This window comes from Mchenga conophoros, linkage group LG15, assembly GCF_057382185.1.
Source record: "Mchenga conophoros isolate Kocher_MC1m ecotype Shallow Benthic linkage group LG15, M_conophoros_male_GT1.1, whole genome shotgun sequence".
Taxonomy (NCBI): domain Eukaryota; kingdom Metazoa; phylum Chordata; class Actinopteri; order Cichliformes; family Cichlidae; genus Mchenga; species Mchenga conophoros.
In genome coordinates this window covers 35,422,491-35,442,739 of record NC_140540.1, presented here as the reverse complement: position 1 = coordinate 35,442,739, position 20,249 = coordinate 35,422,491, and the positions used below count along the sequence as shown (strand labels likewise).

At 42.0% G+C, this 20,249-nt stretch overlaps 1 protein-coding gene across 1 annotated transcript; it reads left to right on the top strand.

Annotated features, from left to right (window-relative positions):
* The first annotated feature begins 1,521 nt into the window (after window positions 1–1,521).
* On the top strand, window positions 1,522–19,962 carry LOC146558780 (uncharacterized). Its single transcript, XM_085247186.1, has 10 exons — window positions 1,522–1,561; window positions 1,682–1,831; window positions 6,188–6,327; window positions 9,264–9,362; window positions 9,655–9,786; window positions 16,633–16,719; window positions 16,812–16,853; window positions 16,956–17,018; window positions 17,726–17,804; window positions 17,918–19,962. The coding sequence occupies exons 2-10, from the start codon at window positions 1,762–1,764 to the stop codon at window positions 18,322–18,324; spliced, it is 1,119 nt and encodes a 372-aa protein (XP_085103312.1). The 5' UTR covers window positions 1,522–1,561; window positions 1,682–1,761; the 3' UTR covers window positions 18,325–19,962.
* Window positions 19,963–20,249: the final 287 nt, after the last annotated feature.

The following is a 20,249-nucleotide window of genomic DNA, read 5'->3' as shown; positions in this document are numbered from 1 at the left end:
GTTGGGGATCTTGTCAAAATCCATCTTGAGCAAAAGGCAGCCAACATGGAAAGAAGAGCTTTGAATGTCCTCCAAGGAGTCTGGAGAAATATTTACTTCACCTGCTACCCTCCTGCTGATCGTCCCATAATCACCCCAGTGTGTATAAATAGTCCTGTCTGCCTCCTTGTCCTAGTCATACTGTTTCTATATTGTTGAAATCTAGTACACATTGTCATGCCTCCCTCAGTAAGGTTGTAATGATCATTGCAAATCTACCCGCATCCTCCCAAATAGCAAACACTAGCTTAATGTTGTGCATATGGTAAACATAGAAAAACTCAACAAATATCAGCATGTTAGTATTGCTCTTGTGAACGTGTGTGAGTAGTCTGTTCCCCCAAACTAATAAAAATGCTCAGAGTGCCCCTTTAAAATTAAAAAATGCACGCGAAGCTCTCAATTTACCGGTCGATCTACGTCCCTACCCTCACCTATGGCCACGAGCTGTGGGTAGTGACCGAAAGAACGAGATCGCGGATACAAGCGGCAGAAATGAGCTTCCTCCGAAGGGTGGCTGGCCTCTCCCTTAGAGATAGGGTGAGAAGTTCGGCCATCCGGGAGGGGCTCAGAGTAGAGCTGCTGCTGCTCCACATCGAAAGGAGCCAGCTGAGGTGGTTCGGGCATCTGACAAGGATGCCTCCTGGGTGAGGTGTTCAGGGCATGTCCCACCGGGAGGAGGCCCCGGGGCAGACCCAGGACACGCTGGAGAGATTATATCTCTCGGCTGGCCTGGGAACGCCTTGGTGTTCCCCTGGATAAGCTGGAGGAGGTGGCTGGGGAGAGGGAGGTCTGGGCCTCTCTGCTTAGGCTGCTGCCCCCGCGACCCGGCCTCGGATAAAGCGGATGAAGATGGATGGACGCTGAGATACCAGGTATCACATTAAAGCTACATTTAAACCACAAAGCTTTAATCTGCCAAGCCCAACATTGTAATTAAAGCATTTTAATGAGGGGTCCAGACACTTGGCATAACTGAATGTGTCCATCTTTTTGTTGACCGACTTTCATGAAGTTCATGTTGGTAGTTTTTGCATTGCGATGAGTACAAACAGAATAACAATTTTAAACGAAGGGAATCCTTTTGTGGTATTATGAGGGATTACATAACATCGCAATTAATATTTCATCTACTTATTTCTGAAAACATATCTGTCTGATATGTTTGTAAACTTTTATCCTTATCTTTCCTTTGTTTTCAGCATTTGCTCTTTTCTGGCTTCTCTCAACCACCCTTCCTGCAGAGTTTTTCAGAGAACCTCAGCTGTTATTTTAAGAAAATACCACCCAAATCTGTCCTTGAGGGAAAGGCATGACCTCACATTCATCCCCTGAGAGGGAAATTACCATGAACTGTCTGTCCTTCCTATTAGACCTTCTTCAGTCTACAAGGATTCCCATGTAATTGGGCCTCCCAGCGGATGTTAATATATCACCAGTGAATCTGCAGCCTGACCTTTGACTCTGAGATATTGCAGACAAGCCAAGCAGCAGGGAGAGAGCAGAAACACACTCTGAGCAGGTGAGGTGGATCAAAGGTTTTAGTCTTCTGCTTTTAGATTCAAAAAATCTACAATACTACCAGAAGTACTAGAGGGATTGTTTTACAAAATACCTTTGGTTTTCAAATTCTGTTTTGCAGCCAGCAATTGTGACGGGCTCACTGTTTTCACGGGATCCTCTGTCCTGCTTGCGTTGATTTTCTAAGCAGACGTCATCGTGATGGAGACACAGCAAACGGCTGGAAGTTTTCCTGCGCTGAGCCAAACCACTGTCACAGCAAGTATAACAGGTACAAGTGTTTGGTCTCAGCTGACCGTAAGGTTCAAAGTTAATAATGTCAGTAAAGAGTGCTCCCTCCAGAATGACGCAAAGCTGCATGAAAGGCTAACAGTGCAAAGCGTGGATGTGCTTAGACTGTAAGCAAAGGCATATTTTACTGCTGTTCAGTTGCAGTGTGTGCTAAACGCCTCTGACTGAGTCTGGCTCTGGATCTATTTTCATCCAGGCTCTTCAAACTGTTTCCTCTAATCGCTGCACATTTGAAGCAGATACATAAAGCCTCAGAAGTTATCTTCAGCTTTCACATCAGCTGCCCAGGTGAACTCCCTTCTGCTTGCTTATTTTTCCACTGGCATTGCATGTTGTGTGCCACAACATGTGCCACAGAGCTCATTTCCAGCTGGGCTATTTTGGGCTCAGCTGCCAAGATTCTGATCTTTATGGGATTTTAAAACTAAGCACCAGGAATAAACCTTTAAGTAAAATGAAAATCTTATGAGCTTTTAAAAACAGACTAGCAGTTCTGCCAAAGAGCCACTATTTACTTTAAGTTAGTGGGTCTAAATTGCAGTTTCCATGCATAATATAAACAGCGCTGACAATATCACAGTATGTTTGGCTGTTAGTCCTAGCACAGTGAGTTTGTTGAGATTTGATGGGAACTGAAAGCTTTTGCAGGTAACGCTTTGTTTTGTTCTTCTGTTATGTCCTGTTCCAGCTGTGGGAGAAACATATGAGCTTACACGGTGGCTGTAAATCATTTGGCACATTTCCAGCTGCAAGAAGCTTTCATGTGAAGCGGATAAATGTCTGTTTATGAGGTGTAAATTTCAACAGTTTAGGCGTTTCCATTTGCAAAGCAGCTGTGTGGTCAGCAAAATGACGGACCGTCAGAGGAACTTTAATCTCCAACAGTAGATATTACATAATCCTTTTTAGAGACGTCTTTGACACATTAACTGCCATCAAGAGCAATCATGATTTTATATGAGAATATGATCACTTTAGACTGTAGCTCTCAAATAAAACCCACAGCCACTTTATAAGGTACACCTCTTTAACTGTTCATTAACACATATCTATTCAGCCAATCACACGGCAGCAGCTCGGTGCATTTTGGCAAGTAGACATGATCAAAATGAACTGCTGAGACTCAAACCGAGCATTAGAATCAAGCAGAAAGGTGACCTATGCGACTTTGAATGTTGGCGCCAGATAGTCTGAATAATTCAGAAACTGCGTATCTACTGGGATTTTTCCCATATGTCTTTCTCTGGAAAGGAGAAAATATCCATAGAGCGGCAGTTCTGAGCAAAAGGGTCTTGCTGATGACAGAGGTCAGAGGAGACTGGTCAGATGCAAAGGGAGCCAAAAGCAGACTCCAAAGGCAGGCGGGAATAAAACACAAAGCACTTGAATGATGGCTAGTTTGCGATCCAAAATTAAAATCTGTGAAAGAAAAACAAATGTAATCCAATTTACTGCCAATAAATGGGAGAAGACAACAGAGACTCAAAGACAAAAAGCAAAAGGAAGGCAGCGCAATAAATACACAAAGGGTTCATTTGAGGAAATAGAAACGGGGGAAATGAGACAGCTGAAACCGACATGAATAATGACACAAAGGACGTGAAACTAAACGCAAGGACACAGGAGACAAATGCATACACACAATAACTTTACACTAAAGGAAACACAAGAAACTCTTTTTTTTTTAACTAAGAGCATGAAAATAACTAACAAATCTTCTAAATAATCACAACATTGGGAAAAAACTCAAATAAAGAAAGCTTGTTACATAGTTGCATACAGTAGCTTGTTACAACCAAGCTACTGTACGCAGAAGAGCTCTGAACTTACAGTAGCAGACCACACCTTGGAGCCAAGAGCAGGAAACTGAACCACAGTTCACACAGGTTCACCAAAAACAGACAACACAAGACTGGAAAAGCATTGCCTGGTTTGATGAGTGTCAGTTTCTGTTGTTCACATGATAGGGTCAACATTTTGCATAAACAACATGAAAACATGGGGCAAACCTGCCTTATATCAACAGTTCAGGCTGCTGAACAGCTCGTTGATGTGATGGTGTGGGGGGGTATTTTCTTGGCACACTTTGGGCCCCTTATTACCAACTGAGCATCGCTAAACAGCCACAGCTTACCTGAGTATTGCTGCTGACCATGTCCATCCCTTTATAACTACAGGGTACAATGATGGATTTATGATCTTAGACTGGTTTCTTGAACACGACAATGAGTTCTTGGTACTCAAATGGGCTCCACAGTCAGCACAACATTGCTACAACTGACCTAAAGCAGCTCTGCATCTTTTGTAGTTAATATTTTCTAGACAAAGTGCTTTACAGTTTCAAATAAAACACAAGGCACAGAAAATCACAAGTTTTAAAGCCATGTGAGTTGCAGCTGATCTGGAACAAAAGCAATTTCTGAATAAATTTGCAATTAAGATTTTCGAGAAATGCAGTCTCAGTGATTCTGACTTTAATCAGAAGAAAACTATGTCTTAAATTAAAGTATCTGCCAAGTTGCGAAATATTCCAAGACTTTCACTCATTCGAAGCATGATTCAAAGCTCTTGGGAAAAGATTCCGGTCTACGTTATCAAACACTGCTTAAGTCAGAAGCGGCTAAGAGCAGAAGAGCAAGTGTGATTAAAAAGATGTCGGACCCTGAAGTGAATATTGGATTTCATGGGCTGTAAAGTCCAAAGCATTCACAGATGTCTGTTATATGAGCCAACAGAAGCAATATATTTCTAAGTTCTGATCTTATCCAGTTCTCTTTTTTTTAACGATGCTATGACTGCTCAGCACTGGTATTTTCCTACGGTGTAAATCAAAGTACGACAGCCTGTGTTAGCTGGGAAATTGTTACCAAGCACCCCGATGAAGGCCACAAGTTGAAACGGGCTGGTCAAGCAGCAAAGTTTATACCACGAGTGTTGCAGGAGCTTCGACTTCTTTAGAGGACCAAAACTACCAAATTCTCACAAGAAAACTATAAATCAGAACTGATGAGTTCATGAAGTGTGACACAGATTGGTAGTTCAACTTTTATTTGCCAGTGTAGCTATAACATCTAAATGTCATCCACTGTAGCCGTTTATAGCTGGAATGTGTGTCTTCAAATGAACACATAGAAATAAAAAATTAATATAGAAGACTTGCACACAAGCTGGTGAAGTGAAAGCTCCTTATTGATTTGATATGTAAAGAAACCCAACGCACCTTTCCTAGAGGCCTGAGCATGTCAGTGCAGGGGTTGATCTGACCGTGTCAGCAGAAATAGTCCATTGACAACAACAGAGAGGTGAGGCATTTCTATACCAACGGCAGTGAAAGCTACCTGGACAATTCTGCTAACACGCTTCCTGTTTAGTTGTGATGCACTTTGTGATCTTTGTCTCAAAAGGTCATATAGAAATAAAATTTTACTTATTTATATTGCTTAATTTATGTCACCCATAGGGCATGAGTGGAGACTGAGTGGAGAGTCAGTCATGTGCTATGGGCTTCACGGTCACCAAATGTCAGCCCAGCTAGACACTGGGCTGATCTTTTGAGAAAAATATCCTGCAGTCCAGCATCAAATCAAGCCATCAGATAGCTGCGGCTCCCTAAGCCTGGTTCTGCCAGAGGTTAAAAGGGAGTTTTTCCTTCCCACTGTCGCCAAGGGCTTGTTAGAAGGGTCATCAACTGCTTTGGGTTTTCTCTGTATTATTGTCGATTGTTTACTTTAACATATAAAACACATTGAGGCAACTGTTGTTGTGATTTGGAACTATAGAAATAAAACTGAAATGAGCTGAATTGTGTTGATTTCCCTTTAATTTGTTGCCAGTCTGTAGCTTTATGTCGGTCTGTTTGTGTTCACCTTCGAACTAAACAGTGACTAAAATCCCGTAAAACTGTTACGTGACGCAAATGAAGCCGTTTAGGAGTCGACCTTTGCTACAGTCACACTTTTGCATTATTGCTAAATTACCTGTTTCATGTCGGGAAATGGATTGAAACACTGACTCGGCATCAGTTAGATGCTTGCTCTGCAGTTTGCTTACACACAAGGAACGCCCTGTGTACACATACGCATAGTTTTAGATACATACACACAAATATTTACTCATATAAACCACAAATACTGCAATCTTTGTAAACACATGATTTGAAGGCGTGCGGACATCAAATACACAAATACACATAGGTTTTAGTGAAATTGTGACACACAAACATTATCCTAAATCCGTTAATTAACCAAAATATACACATGTAAGAATTTCTGTGCTCTCACACAAAATCATCCTCATAATAATTTGACCCTTTATGTCCTCTCTTCGTGGTTCCCAGGGGCTACCATGGTATCCATGGATACTATGTCTCGCTTCCACGGGGAAGGAGTTCGCTACAAAGCCAAGCTGATTGGCATGGACCCAGTACCCGACGCCCTCGGAGAAAAGATGTGCAGAGACTCCATGATGAAACTAAAGGTAGTCCACCGCCAAAGTAAACTGACTTCTGTCTGCTCTTGATTAAACTGGTTGATTTCCTGTAAGATCAATCTTCATTTTTTCACTTTATCAGAGAAAAAAATCAAAGATAAACACCAGACGTTTAATATTTCATGACTGCTGAGATTAATGTTATCATTTGGAGGTACTTGTATTTCACAGACCAATATTTTTTTAAGCATCACAGCAAAAGTATTTAAAAGCTACGTCAAGATCTGGGAGGATATATTTTTTTCTGTCCTTCTGTCCATTTCGGTCAGCGCTCAGATGTCTCAATATCTAATGGAGGATTTGCATGAAAGTTATCACAGACATTTTTGGTTCCAAGATAAAAATGAAAAATAAGAAAGTCCTTGTTGTCTTGTGGTGACCCTTCCATCTAAAAAGAAAGGAATAAATCTTTAAAGTAAGTTAGGTGACAAGCAACAGAAAAGAAAATCATGTGCTATACTGTACTTAAAGATCCCAATCTTAAGTATTCAGATTCAGTAGTGTTGACAGTTAGAACTTACTTTCTGTCTTCTGTTTTAGTTTTTTAACCATAGACTGTATATAAAAGAAGGCCAAAGCCACTACACCGTTTGGTTTACTGACTCCGTTTTTGACTTGAGCTCTGCAGGTCATTATAAAGATCTGCCTTGCTTTTAAAGTGAAAACAAAACATCACATGTGTTAAGGTTAATTTACACCTCAGAGCCCTACTCTAAAAAACTGTCACAGCGAAAGAAAAGACACTAAACTGGCAGTTCAATTACAACTCAAACATTACATTACATTACATATAACATTACAGCTAACAAAGGCAGCTAGCCAACAAAGAAGAGCCACTCAGTGCTTCAGAGACAGAGAGTGAAAGTGGACAGTGTATCCATTTTTTTGTTTATTAATATAAAACCCATCTGTGAAGCCGGGGGCAGTACAGAAAGGACTCCCTTAGACTGCTTTTTAGTTTCAGTTTCCTTGTTTTCCACTGAGATATCAGTGTTATTAGTTAGCTAAATGTAAGTCTTTTAGCAGCAACACATCTGTACTGGCATGTGACGGTGCTGCACAGGCTCTAAAAACTAACTTTAACCACTTAAATCCAGCTCCATGCAGAGTGTTAAATCTATGGTTATTTTTAGAGGAAGCCTCTGTGATGTAAGTTAACACGTATTGTTTCATGCACATTTTTTATGCACTGTCTATGATATGAGTCATACGTAGGAAAAGCTCCTGATTGCTGTTTGTTTCAGTGGAAGAGCATGCATCAGTGAGTTCAGATCTTAAAGTTTTTCTTTGTGTTTGAGTTTATTTGCTAACTACAAGGTTTTAAATACTCACAGACTGCAGACTGAAAACTGTCAGAAACAGACTCGATGTGTAGTTTTTGGACCTTTGTAGACCTTTCTGATGGCATTTGAATTTGACAAAGCATTATTATTAAATATTTTTTAAAAAGAAACTCTTCCTTAACACAGTTTTAACTCTATGTTTGATGAATGAGCAGTGTCTTTGTTTTTTCAGAAAGAAAATGAGTTGTGGGAACATTCCTGCTGTGGAAAAATGGCTTGTAATGCCTCTGACATCCTGTTGACTCCTGACGTGTTCTTCTAATCTCAAAGGACTTTGCATGATGCAGTGAGAGTTTGTTTGGAGAAGCGCGCCACAGCTTTTGTAAAAAGTCAAAAAAGGGGGGAAACAATAATAAACGATAAAAAGACACGGTCCACAGGGAACGGACAGAGCGAGGTCACAATCACTCAAAATTGTAATCACACTTGTGCGATCTGTCAAGACCGTCAGTGTCAGCATGCATCTAATGTAGTGTGAATAACTTTAAACTGCAATCAGCGATCACACACACACTGCTTTGAATATAAATGTTTATACCATACACAATACATTACAACACAGTTAGAAGAAACACACTACAGCACTGGTGTGAGTCACCGATCGCAGTCACAGGAAGGACATCATAGTAACGAGTATAAAAATACAGACGGCAGGAGCCAAACCACAAATCACTCAGCAAATAGAATCAAAGAGTGAACTTTGTGCAGGTGACTGTGGAGTAGCTCAGGATGTGTTTGACACAGATCTGACTGCTGTGAAGGCCAATTCAGGGTCTCTGGGTGATTGTTTGATAGCAACTGCAGAATCGCAGCTTTGCATATGAATAATGTAAGCTGTGTACAGTACTGTGCAAAGGTCTCGAGCCATGCCTGATGTTTGTCAAGACCAGTTTTAAAAAACCGCGAGAACATCTGGCTGCTTGGAAGTGTGACTCAAGACTTTTGCACGGTATACTTGTTGCATGTTTTGAGACCTATATATTTTATACAATTTAAATATAATAATTTATCAATAAAATGTGTATAATGCTGAGAAGAGGACACCTTTATGAAATATAATATAAAAAGCAACCTGCGAAAACCACCCAAACCACACACTCAGCAATAGCAAAGACAGCTTCCAGTAGGAAAAAGTGCTTAGAAAACCTACCCAGATCGATTGGGACTGAAACAGATCCACTGCCAATGTTTTTGTGGCTGTAAATCATGGATTAAAACAATTTCACAAAGTAAACCATCAAAGAAAGCACTTGCTTTTTTGTTAGCAGCAATGATCTGTACATCCTGGTTTGTAAGAGGTCCTTTCAGCAGACCACTTCTGGCTGCAGATACAATGTTCCCTCCGGCTGTCCCGGCATGCTTACTGGTGGTGTTACATCAATCGTAGACACAATGACTGTGAAATATGTCAGAACTGTTCTGTCGGTTAATTCGTTTAGCTTTACTCCTTAATGTGAGATTCATCTCGCTTTTTATGTGTGCTCTGACTTATCTCATTGGAATATATGTCTGTCATTTCATGTTTACTTCTTATTCAGCTCACCTGTGCTGTGCTGTTGTGTGAATGTGTGTGTGCTAAAGGGCTTTGAGGTAGCAGGAAGGAAACAGGGAATCCACAAGAGGAGAATTTGGTTGAAAATTTCCTCCAGTGGCTTGAAAATTCTGGATGAAAGGACCGGGGTGAGTCAAGCAAGGGATTTCCCAACATGTGTTGTGTTGTCCTCAAATTGTAGCGCCCCCTTTAGGTTGATAGTTAGTCTTAAAATGACTGTGATTCTTCAGTGGACAGTTCATGCTTGGATTGCATAATAAAAGTATTTTATTACACTGCAGTTTATTTTCCAAAACTGGAAAATCTTAAGAGGTGGAGATGATATTTACACAAGTGCTGAGGATCAGTATCATAAAGCTGTTCTTATTTTGGTGGTTAGAGTTTCTTGTATAATAAATAAAAGATAAATCCTCATTTCAGGCTGTTCTTCACGACCATGAGAGGAGCAGGATCAGCTCTTTGACCAAAGATGAGTCTGACCCCAGAGCTCTGGCTTACATCTACCAGCATCAAGACAACTACATCCTCTTCTACATCAAGATGGCTAACCTGGTAACGAAACACAGTACTAAAGCAGAAACAGGTGGTGTTATTAAATACTGCTAATATTAATGCTAATACTGCTAATACTGCCACATAACATATAAACATTTAATAGATTATTATATAAAAATGATTTAATAAGTCATTTATTAGCAAAAATGTTTACTATAACTCCTCCAGTGGGCACATATAGCAAGTATAGTTGTTTAAGCACATAAAAAAATACTGAGCCACCGCAATGCAATTTAATGCTGACATGATTTATCAGCATTATTTAACTTCATTTAACCATCAAACCATCCATTCTCTTCAGCTTATCAGGGTCACAGGGGGGCTGGACCCTATCGCAGCTGTGAGAGGTGGGGTACAGAATGGACCAGTAACCTTCTGATATATTAAAAAAATTAGATGAAATTCAAATGAATTCAATTTTATTTATACAGCGCCAAATCACAACAACAGTCGCCTCAAGGTGCTTTATATTGTAAGGTAGACCCTACAATAATACATACAGAGAAAAACCCAAGAATCATATGACTCCTATGAGCAAGCGCTTTGGCGACAGTGGGAAGGAAAAATTGCCTTTAAACAGGAAGAAACCTCCAGCAGAGCCAGGCTCAATGAAAATATACATTTTCATGCAGGAGGCATTTTTTTGCAATTTACTGCTCACAGTAGCAGTGCATGTTTGACAGATTCAGTCTGGACGGAGGAGAGAAACCTCAATTTCTGTGCAGTGTATTTATCTGTGTAGCATTAAAGTTCATTCTAAATAAATACAGTTAGCTTGCTCGAGCAGCATTCTAAACAGCTGGTCCGAAACGGTTTTTATCATTTACGGAATATTTCAAAATTCAGACTAATGGTGTCAAAGCCTGAACTTGAGATGATTATTCATGCTTTTATTTCCTCCTGTTTAGACTACTATAGTTGTGTCTTTTTACTTGTTTTGTTTTTTTCTTTTTTCTTTTTTAGCTTCTCTTTTCTTTTCTCTTTTTTTTTCGCAATGGGGCATCACACGCTGAGAGGCGTTTTTTCCATGACATGCAAACAAATAGGGTTTGTTTTGGTAAGCCCTCTGAGACTACTGTTCTGCTGTCTGCAGTCAGTCAAAGTCTTTATTGTGTGCAGCAATTTAACCACTAGTTGTGTTTATGTTAATGTTGGGTATTGTATGAAAACATGTCAGTTGATGATGAAATGCTTTAATTTAAGGGAGTTCATTTTGGGGGGATTCAAATTTAAAAGACAAAATGTTAAGAAGCACTAAAGAAATTGTCATGCATATCTACTTGTGATTTCTTCAGTACAGAGAAACCTTTGTGTTCACATGTTGTGGTGCTCAAGGGCAGGGAAAAGAGATAATTTACTGATACATATACATATGTAATACTGTGAAAAACTCTTGAGCCACCCTTGATTTCTTCATATTTTGTTGAAGAAATCAAGGGTGGTTTGGGGCAATAGCTCCTCAGGCTGTAGAAAAGTCTTTTAAAGATTTTCTTTGGACATTGGCTGCTTTTCCACTTATTTGCAGTCCAGCCTGTGTGCCTGAACAATGTCAGATGATTTATTCTGTTTGTTTGTTTGATCATAAGTTATAGAACTTATGTCTACACACAGCAAACAATATAGAAAGTACCGATTTTAATTTTTTTTTTTTTTTTTTTTTTTTTTTTTTTTGCCTGTCCTGTTTGGCTCTTTTGCCATCAGAATTGTTGTCTAAAGGCAAAGAAAGATGCCCAACGGATTTACTTTACCAAACTGACCATCCCAGCCTTGCCGTAATGGTCCATTTGATTCACCTTTTATTGTTTCTTTTATTTTCACTTACTGAATACGGGACAGACTTGACTGGGGGAAAGAAGGGGAGAAAGAAAGAGGGAAAGAGAAACAGCTGAGAAGAGGGACGGGGGAGAAGGGCAAAAGACAAAAACCAACAGAACGGGCAGAGAAGAAAAAAATGCATATATCAATCACCTGGGTCACCTGCTGAGAAAGAAAAAAGAAAACAAGCAGAAGAGAACAAGAGCAACAGAACAAACAACATCACAATGATATATGGGAATATGACAGCAAATACCAAATATTAAACATCATTGTGCAGCACATAAGATCAACAGAACACAGTGTGCTTTGAGGTAGGAGCCAAAAAGGGTGTAGTTTGTGGGTGTGATCACCCGTGTGTACACCTGTGAGCATGGACGCGCTTGTTTTTTGTTTTTTAAAAGGTTCCTTCTTGTAATAATCTGCTAGAGGGTGTGGGGGGGCCACAGCCCCGTCCTCCAGGGCATGAAGCAGGTATGGAGGAGATCAAAACTCCAGACATCCAGAGGCCCCCAGAACACAAGAGACCAAGGAAGACCAACAGAGGGGCAGCCGCGCCACTGTCCCAGAAAGAGCTGAGGAGAGTCCCAGATGAGGGCTCACCCAGCAGCTGCAGAGCAGAAGCCAGGGGGAGTTGCAGTGACGCGCCCGTGAGCTCCGCCGGCAGCCAGCCGCGCCTGAGTGACCGAGCCCTAGGCCGAGAGGCCGGGGGCACCCCACCTCCGAAGTGGCCCGAGCGAGCCCCAGGCTCCAGGCCCCGATAAGCGGCCGCCAAGAAGTGAGCCGGTGTGTACCTGGACGCCCATCCCCGGACACAGAGAACCACCAACGCACCGATGTCTGAGGGGGTCCGCCACTGGCAGGGGAAGTGGTGGTAGGGGGAGATAGGCCTCCAAACCTTGGAGGGCCTGAGATGTCCCCAGAGAGGTGGCGCCTGACACCCAACCTGACATATAGACACAGACATACAGGCACACACATATACAAACATCCATTCCCACCCTCATGCTCTCATATGCACTTACTCCACACTCAACCAACGTGGAGACAGACATAAAGAGACGCTGTACACACGATCACACTCCCCAAGCGTACTCTACAAACCGGGTCTAGGTACCCTTGCCCCTGGAGGGGGGAACTGCACCCAGACCCAGGTGGTGTTACCCTTTTCCCTGCGGTGGGGGGAGGCAGACCGCCCCGACTCCGCAGCAGCAGGAAGGCCCCACACTCCAGACCGCAGTCGGACGGCCAACTCCTCCTCCTAGCCCCCCCGCTCCAGCAGGTCGCAGAGAATGGGGGTGAGAGAAGACTCCAAACCTCCCTCCACCCGCTCATTGTAGTGTTGATGCATGTGTGTTCTAAGGTGCATTTAAAACCCAGGAGGGCTTGGAGCTACCTGCCAGAGAGCAGCAGGTAAGCGCATAGTCCCTCCTGATAGCCCTCAATGTCTACGTGTATTTAAAATTGAGAGGTGGGCAACGATGCCAGGGGTGGGGTGTACACCCTGATGGTACTTTGGATTCCGTGTATCGTGCCCACCCCCAAGATCCTATATGTATGTGTAATGAGAGTGTGAGTAATGTGAATGTCTAAGTTGTGGGATAAAATTGAGGCGGAGGCAGCCAGAAGGGGACAGGGGGGGGGGGGGGGGTAGCCTCCTCTGCACCCTGGTGACATACCCCTACTCCAAGGTCCTGCATGTGTGGGTGGTTGTGGTGGAGCGGGAAGAGGGAGGCAGCTGGAGATGGGGAGGGAAGGAAGGGAGGGGCAAGTGACCCCTCCCTAGGGCCAGCTCCCCCGCTGACCCCAGTAGGCACCCCCATACTCCGCGACCCGCCAGGGAAAGGGGGCCCAGGCCCATCCAGACCGGGCCCAGTGCAGCAGCGCCTCCCGGCCCCACAGAGCCTGGGACAGTCCACCCAACCCCACCACAGAGAAAACTGCACCCACCCCACCATCCACTCATCTTCCAGACTACATAAGACAATAAACACCCAGGCTGAGATCTTCCTCCACCTCTCCTGTATCTCCCCCTCCTGCAGAGGGAGCTCCTGAGGAGAGGAAAGCTCCTGCAAGATGTGACAATCTCCCCCACCAGTTGAAGAGCCCCCCAGGTGGCTCGATGCACCGGCGGCACCCTGCTCCAGGGCTGGGCCCCCATGCACCCACCCGCCCACAACCCCGGCAACACACCAACCAGGACCCAAGCCCCCGAGGCCCGGTCCGGGTCCCAGCCCAGAGACGGAGCGCCCCCAGAACCTCACGCCCATCCCGGACCCACCCAGGGGCAGACAGGCTACCAGGTCAGTAACCCACGTCCGTCAGCACAGACCCTCCCCTAGCCCCGCTGCACGCAGCCGCGAGGAAACAGTCACCTGAGAGCCAACAGAGCCCCTAACCGGACATGACCGCTACCCCGGGTTGAGCCCCCCAAGGAAGATGCCTCCGGGGAACCCCCCGACGCCCTAAGCCTGTCCCTACCCCCACACCAATCACAACAGTGAAGGCGGGACCAAACTATGACCCCCCACCCCCACTAGGTGATGGAGCTGATCAAAGGAGCCCAGAGCAATTGATCTGATGTGGTGGCAGAGGCTGTATCAAGACTAATGTAATCTAATAGATAATTTCTATATTGGTTAGAATTAAGATTATTTTTATTTTTCCAGTTCATGAGGACTGTTTTCTTGGCTATGCATAGGGCAGTGAAAACCATATGGGCGATATTCTTTTCTGAAGTGACATTATCTAAGCTGCCCAACAAACACACTAAGGGGGAAGTTGGAATGTTACATTTCAGACACTTCGATAAGTCTTCACATATCTCGCGCCAAAACTTCTGAACTGGTGGACAGAACTAAAGAGCGTGGATATAATTGTCCGGTGAATTGGTTTGGCAGTGTGAGCAGTTGTTGGTAGACGTAAAGCCCATCTTGAACATCCGATGACCTGTATAGTGCACTCTATGTAATATTTTGTATTGAATTAATTGAAGACTGGGATTTCTAATTAGATGAAAGGTTTTTAAGCAAATCTGAGACCAGAAGTTTAGGTCTAAGTTAACTGATAAATCCGCTTCCCATTTTGCAATAGGAAGTGATATTGATTCATCTGTTTTAGAAAGCATTCTGTATATTTTGGATAGTAATTTGGGGGTTTTAAGAGTAAGAAATTGAACCACACTTGGTGGTGTTTGTAGTTCAACTTGACCCGGTTTAAATTTCTTTTTTACTATGGATTTAATTTGTTGATATTCTAAAAATCTTTTCTTGTTGATCCCATATTTTGTAACTAGTCCGTCAAATGAAATAAATTCTGTTCCTTCTAGTATATGTTCTAAATATTTGATTCCTTTACCACTCCAATCTGAAAAGTTTATCATATTATTGTTTTGTAATATGTCAGGGTTGTTCCAGATAGGTGTACGTTTGCATGGGATTAATGAAGACGCCGTCAATTTTAGAAACTCCCACCATGCTGTCAGAGAAGAGCTGATGTTGATGCTTTTAAAGCATTCATGTCGTTGGATGTTTGAGCTGATAAATGGTAGGTCTGAGATCTCTAGATTATTGCAGAGTGCTTGTTCTACATCTAGCCAAGGTTCATCTAAGAGGGTATGTTTTAGCCATCCTGAGATAAACTGAAGCCTGTTGGTTAAGAAGTAGTGCTGAAAGTTAGGCAGTTCTAGTCCTCCTTTATCCTTGGTCTTTTGTAGTGTTTTTAAGCTTATACGTGGGGGTTTATTTTTCCAAAGGAATTTGGACATACATGAATCTAGCGATCTGAACCAATCTTGTGGCGGTTTAGTTGGGATCATTGAGAATAAATAATTTATTTTTGGTAAGACCATCATTTTTATAGCGGCAACCCTTCCCATGAGTGATATGGGTAGACATTTCCATCTAGCCAGATCATCTTCTACCTTCTTTAAAAGTGGGATATGGTTTAATTTAGTTAGATCTGCAAGCTTGGGAGAAACATTAATACCTAAATATTTTATATTTCCCGATTGCAGTGGTGTAGAAGAGGAATTATGGAAGGAGCAATTAATCGGTAGGACTGTAGATTTTGACCAGTTAATTGAGTAATCTGATATTCTTGCAAAAGAGTTTATCAATTCAATCAATTCTTTTTACTTGTTTTAACAAATCAGCCTTAAATCGTCTTCAGACTGTGCAGAATGCTGCAGCCCGTCTCTTAACAGGCACCAAGAGAAGATCTCATATTACTCCAGTTTTAGCCTCCCTTCACTGGTTGCCTGTAAGTTTTAGGTTTCATTTTAAAATTTTAGTTCTAACCTTTAGGGCCCTACATGGTCAAGCTCCCCAATATTTATCTGACCTGCTGAAACCACATTCATCTTCTCGAGCTTTAAGCTCATTAGATGAGAGACTGCTGGTGGTACCGCGCACTCGTTTTAACCCTCTTGAGGCAGGCGTTGCCGATTTGCAACAGTTAAAAACTAACAACCTGATTACCCCACAAACATATTTTATGAGGTTTTTTTTACTCAGAAGTACCACTGCAGGACTTGGTTGTGCATTAGCAACAAAAAGTTTAATTTGAGCCTGAGAGGGTTAAAACTCGTGGTGATCGTGCCTTTCAGACTTTGGCACCACGGTTGTGGAATTCTCTTCCACTGTCTCTACGCTGCACGTACTCCATTGATTCTTTTAAAAAAAAAACAGCTTAAGACATTTTTATTTAGAAAAGCATTTGAATAATTTCCTCCTTTGTTTTTTTATTGTTTTATTGTATTACATTGCTGTTTTATTTACTGTTACATTGTTTTATATTTCCATTTCTTGTGTTGTAAAGCACTTTGTGATTTTTATCTGTGAAAAGCGCTATATAAATACATTTTACTTACTTACTTACATTCTCCTCAAAACAGGCATGCAAAGCAAACTTTAAAAAGCCAGCTCATCGTGAACGAGAATGATTGTCACTATAGTTTGTTTTGCATGTGGCTGCATTGGCCTGTTAAGAGTTTGCACAGCAGTAAGATGTTTTATCTGTGTCTCTCAGGCACATCCAGTGTTCCTCGACATCCAGGAAGTTTGTCAGCATGTGGACCGAGAGATCTCGCAGCAGCCTGCAGAGACACCAACACAAGTCAGAAAGAAGTTTTTTTTTTGTCCCTGTGCTTTTGGTTGGTTTATTTGTTAGCTTTCACTCACCACTGTTGGTTTTTTTTTCTGTTTCAGGGCGCTTCTTTACTGGTTCTACACAAGAGCTCAGCAGCAGAGGTTCATTATTTTTAATCATCTTCACTTTTTCTAAATGAAGGTGATCCCAAATTTAAACAAAATATTTCTGTGTTTTTATACATGGACTTGCTTACTTTACAGGAACCAGCTCTTGAAGATCTGTTCAGCCCACGGCCAGATGTTTCATCACAGCAGACAAAGCAGGTATAAAACAACAATACAAGTTTTTATGTGAGATAACAGCCATATTTCACATGAAATAGCTGACAAAAGCAAGTGTCCAAAGTTGGGTTGAAATGGTAGGAGGCTAAGCAGCAGTGTCTCCCAGTTTCTGATTTTTCCCAGGGGATCCTGAAGTTGTCCCAGATTAGATATGCGATCTCTCCAGTTGATTGTGGTTTTACCCTGGGGTCTCCAAACCTCCAAAGGGAGGCTTGTCCGAACTCCTCGTCCCCTCTCTCAGGCTGAGCGCAGCCTGCCTGAGGAGGAAAGTCATTTTAGACACTTGGGTTCATGACCTTACTCTTTTAGTTATTCGTGACTATTTTTAGTTTAGTTTATATTATTTTCACAGTTAGTTTCTTTAATAAATTGTGATTTTATAGTGCTATATGTATACATCTTTCTTGTATACTTGTATATGATATTATTTGTATATTATACTTTTACAGGTGCTCAGTGTGTTTAAGTTTAACTTTTTAACTAAAGTCTAGCTTTGATCCTAATTAATAATTTTTTTCACCCCCAGTGTCACTTATTAGTTTAGTTGTAGCTCATTATAATAGCTTTGGTGCAGCATTATGGAATCTCGCAAAATAAGACGATTGTAATACAACTACACTTCTGTCTCCTCACTTTTAGGTAACATGTAGGTGAGAATTTATATTTTATTCTCTCCTTGTTTCTGCCAGCAGCCCTCATCCACCAATGAGCTGATGGAAGTGTTTTCGACCCCACTGGGGGAGCCTCTGGCACAAACTCAGATCCCAGGTATCAGTAAACATAAGGACGCGTTCCTCTTAAAAACAGCAGATTTGTAATAACAGTACACCTCATAGTGTAGCGCTATTTGAAAAACAAAAACTATTTTTCTCCTCCGTCAGAGCCTCCACAGCAACAGCAAGTGCTCTCCAGCTCGCAGATTCTCTCTATGTTCCCCACACATCCTGTAGGTGGCTCTCCATACTCATCTCCCACATACCCTCCAGCCAGCATGCCTTGGGGCCAGCAGGCGCTTCCAGGAAACCAGTGGGCGGCCCCGTGGCCCACTGCGCCTGGCAACATTTCACCATGGGCACCACCAGGTGTCACAGTAGCCCCTACATTAAGCCAGGCTCCCAGCATGGCCAACCCTGTGCCCGGTTTCATGATGGGAGGAAACGCAGCCCCTACGCCCTCTGGTGTTAACAGCTACTCCACCCCTTTAAACTCCTTAAACTCCACCCCTATAGGAACAACAGCAGCGCCACTGTCAGTGTCCTCACCCTTGGAGAACCCCTCCCTCCTTTGAAATGAGTGTAGAAATATGAATTTATTGAGTTCATGTTTTGTTTTTAGAATTTTTAGTAAAAGAAAACACCACTACACACCTACAATGAAGCTCTAAATTATAGCACCAATATTCTTATATCATTCATTTTCTTATATATTTAACTACTTCAAGGGCTGCCATGAGATGAGAGGTGGAGAGGTTTCAAGTCCTTCACAGGGGCTAACAGAGATAGACAGACAACAGTTCGTGCTCATATCCACACCTACGGCTGATTTAGAGTCACCTGTAAACCTAAACCGACTCTAGAAGCCAGAGAGCCCATAGAGAACCACACAGGCACGACCATGAGCACGCAAACGCTACTCAGAAAGCCCCCAGACTGAGCCTGAATCCTCTTGCTGTGAGCCAACAGTGTTGACTCATTCGCCAATATTGTAAACTGAAGTACAGTTATGGTACAAAGTTTACATCCACTCAGCATGGGCATGAATATTGTGGTAATTTGGAGGTTTTAATCATTTATTTGAACAAGAATTGCGTGCACAAGTTTGAATTTATTTTGGGGGTGGGTTTCAAAAATATACATACACAACCATTAATATTTGGTGAAACGTTCCTTAGCAGGTTGCACCTCAATCAGACCCTTTTGGTAGCCATCATCAAGCATTTGGCATAATTCTGACTGGACATTTAACCATTCTTCTTGGCAGAATTCATAGACTTCAGAGTTCAGTTAATTTTGTTCGTTTCCTGGCATGGATCCACCTGTTGAGTGTAGTCCACATATTTTCAATAGGGTTGAGGTCAGGGCTTTGGGAAGGTCATTTAGCTAGCCTGCTTTATCCATTAGGATCATTGTCCTGTTGGAACATCCAGTTGTGTCCAAGTTTCAAGCATCTAACTGTTGATTAGAGATTAATTTGATGAGCTCAGAGGTAGTGCTTCTCCTTCATTATTCAATCCACTTTGTGTAATGTACCAGTACCATTTGCAGCAAAACAGCCCCAGAGCATGATGCTACCACCACCATGCTTGACAGCTGGTACAGTGTCATTAGGCAAAAAAGCTCAATCTTTGTCTCATTTGACCATAAAACTTTTCTCCAGAAACTGTTTGACTTGTCCATGTGGGCAACTGCAAATTTCAGTTGAGGTTGAAGTTGCCAGTTTTGCAGCAGGAGCTTCTTTCTTGATCAATACCCTCTCAGACAGCAATACTCACTTTACTGTGGGCAGTGATGCTGCTGTTCCAGACGTTTGCAGTTCATGGCAGGCTTGAGCCTTTTCCTTTCATCTGAGGGTGACAGTTTGGGTCTTCTTTAGACCTTCACAAAGGGATGATCCTGGGATCATCCCTTTGTGAAGGTCTAAAGAAGTTAGAAATGCCCCATTAAACGTCTGGAATAGCCTTCAGAAAGCCCCGACTTTAAACGTCTTGAAAAGTTATGGACTACTCTTAAAATCCAGATCTTTGAACTCTTGTAGCTCAACATGGCAACAGCAAATAAAGAAATAAATATTACAATACTATTACTAACATTAATAAAAGCTTAAACAGACTAACAGACAAACTGTACAATTTTTATTTCTAATGAATATGTAATAAAATGTTTGTGCTGAACAGTGAAATCTGTCAATAAATGCTCAGAACTTCCAACTTTATTTTTTCATACAAATCCTGTAGTCTGTAAATTTATGAGGACTTGATGTTGATCACTTACCATGTTCAGTTTTTTAAACAGGACTTTTTGAAATGGACTGTTTAACCATTTGATTTGTGAAATTTGCTGATATCAAATGAATTCCGACTTTCTGTCTTGTTGAAAGGGATTTTGGGGAAGTTTTTTCTCCTTCTAAATCAGAGTTTGAGGAAGTCTAATTTACACATTATAAAATCTTTTTAAGAAACTTGTGACTTCCTCAGATTTTGGCTATGAAAAGACG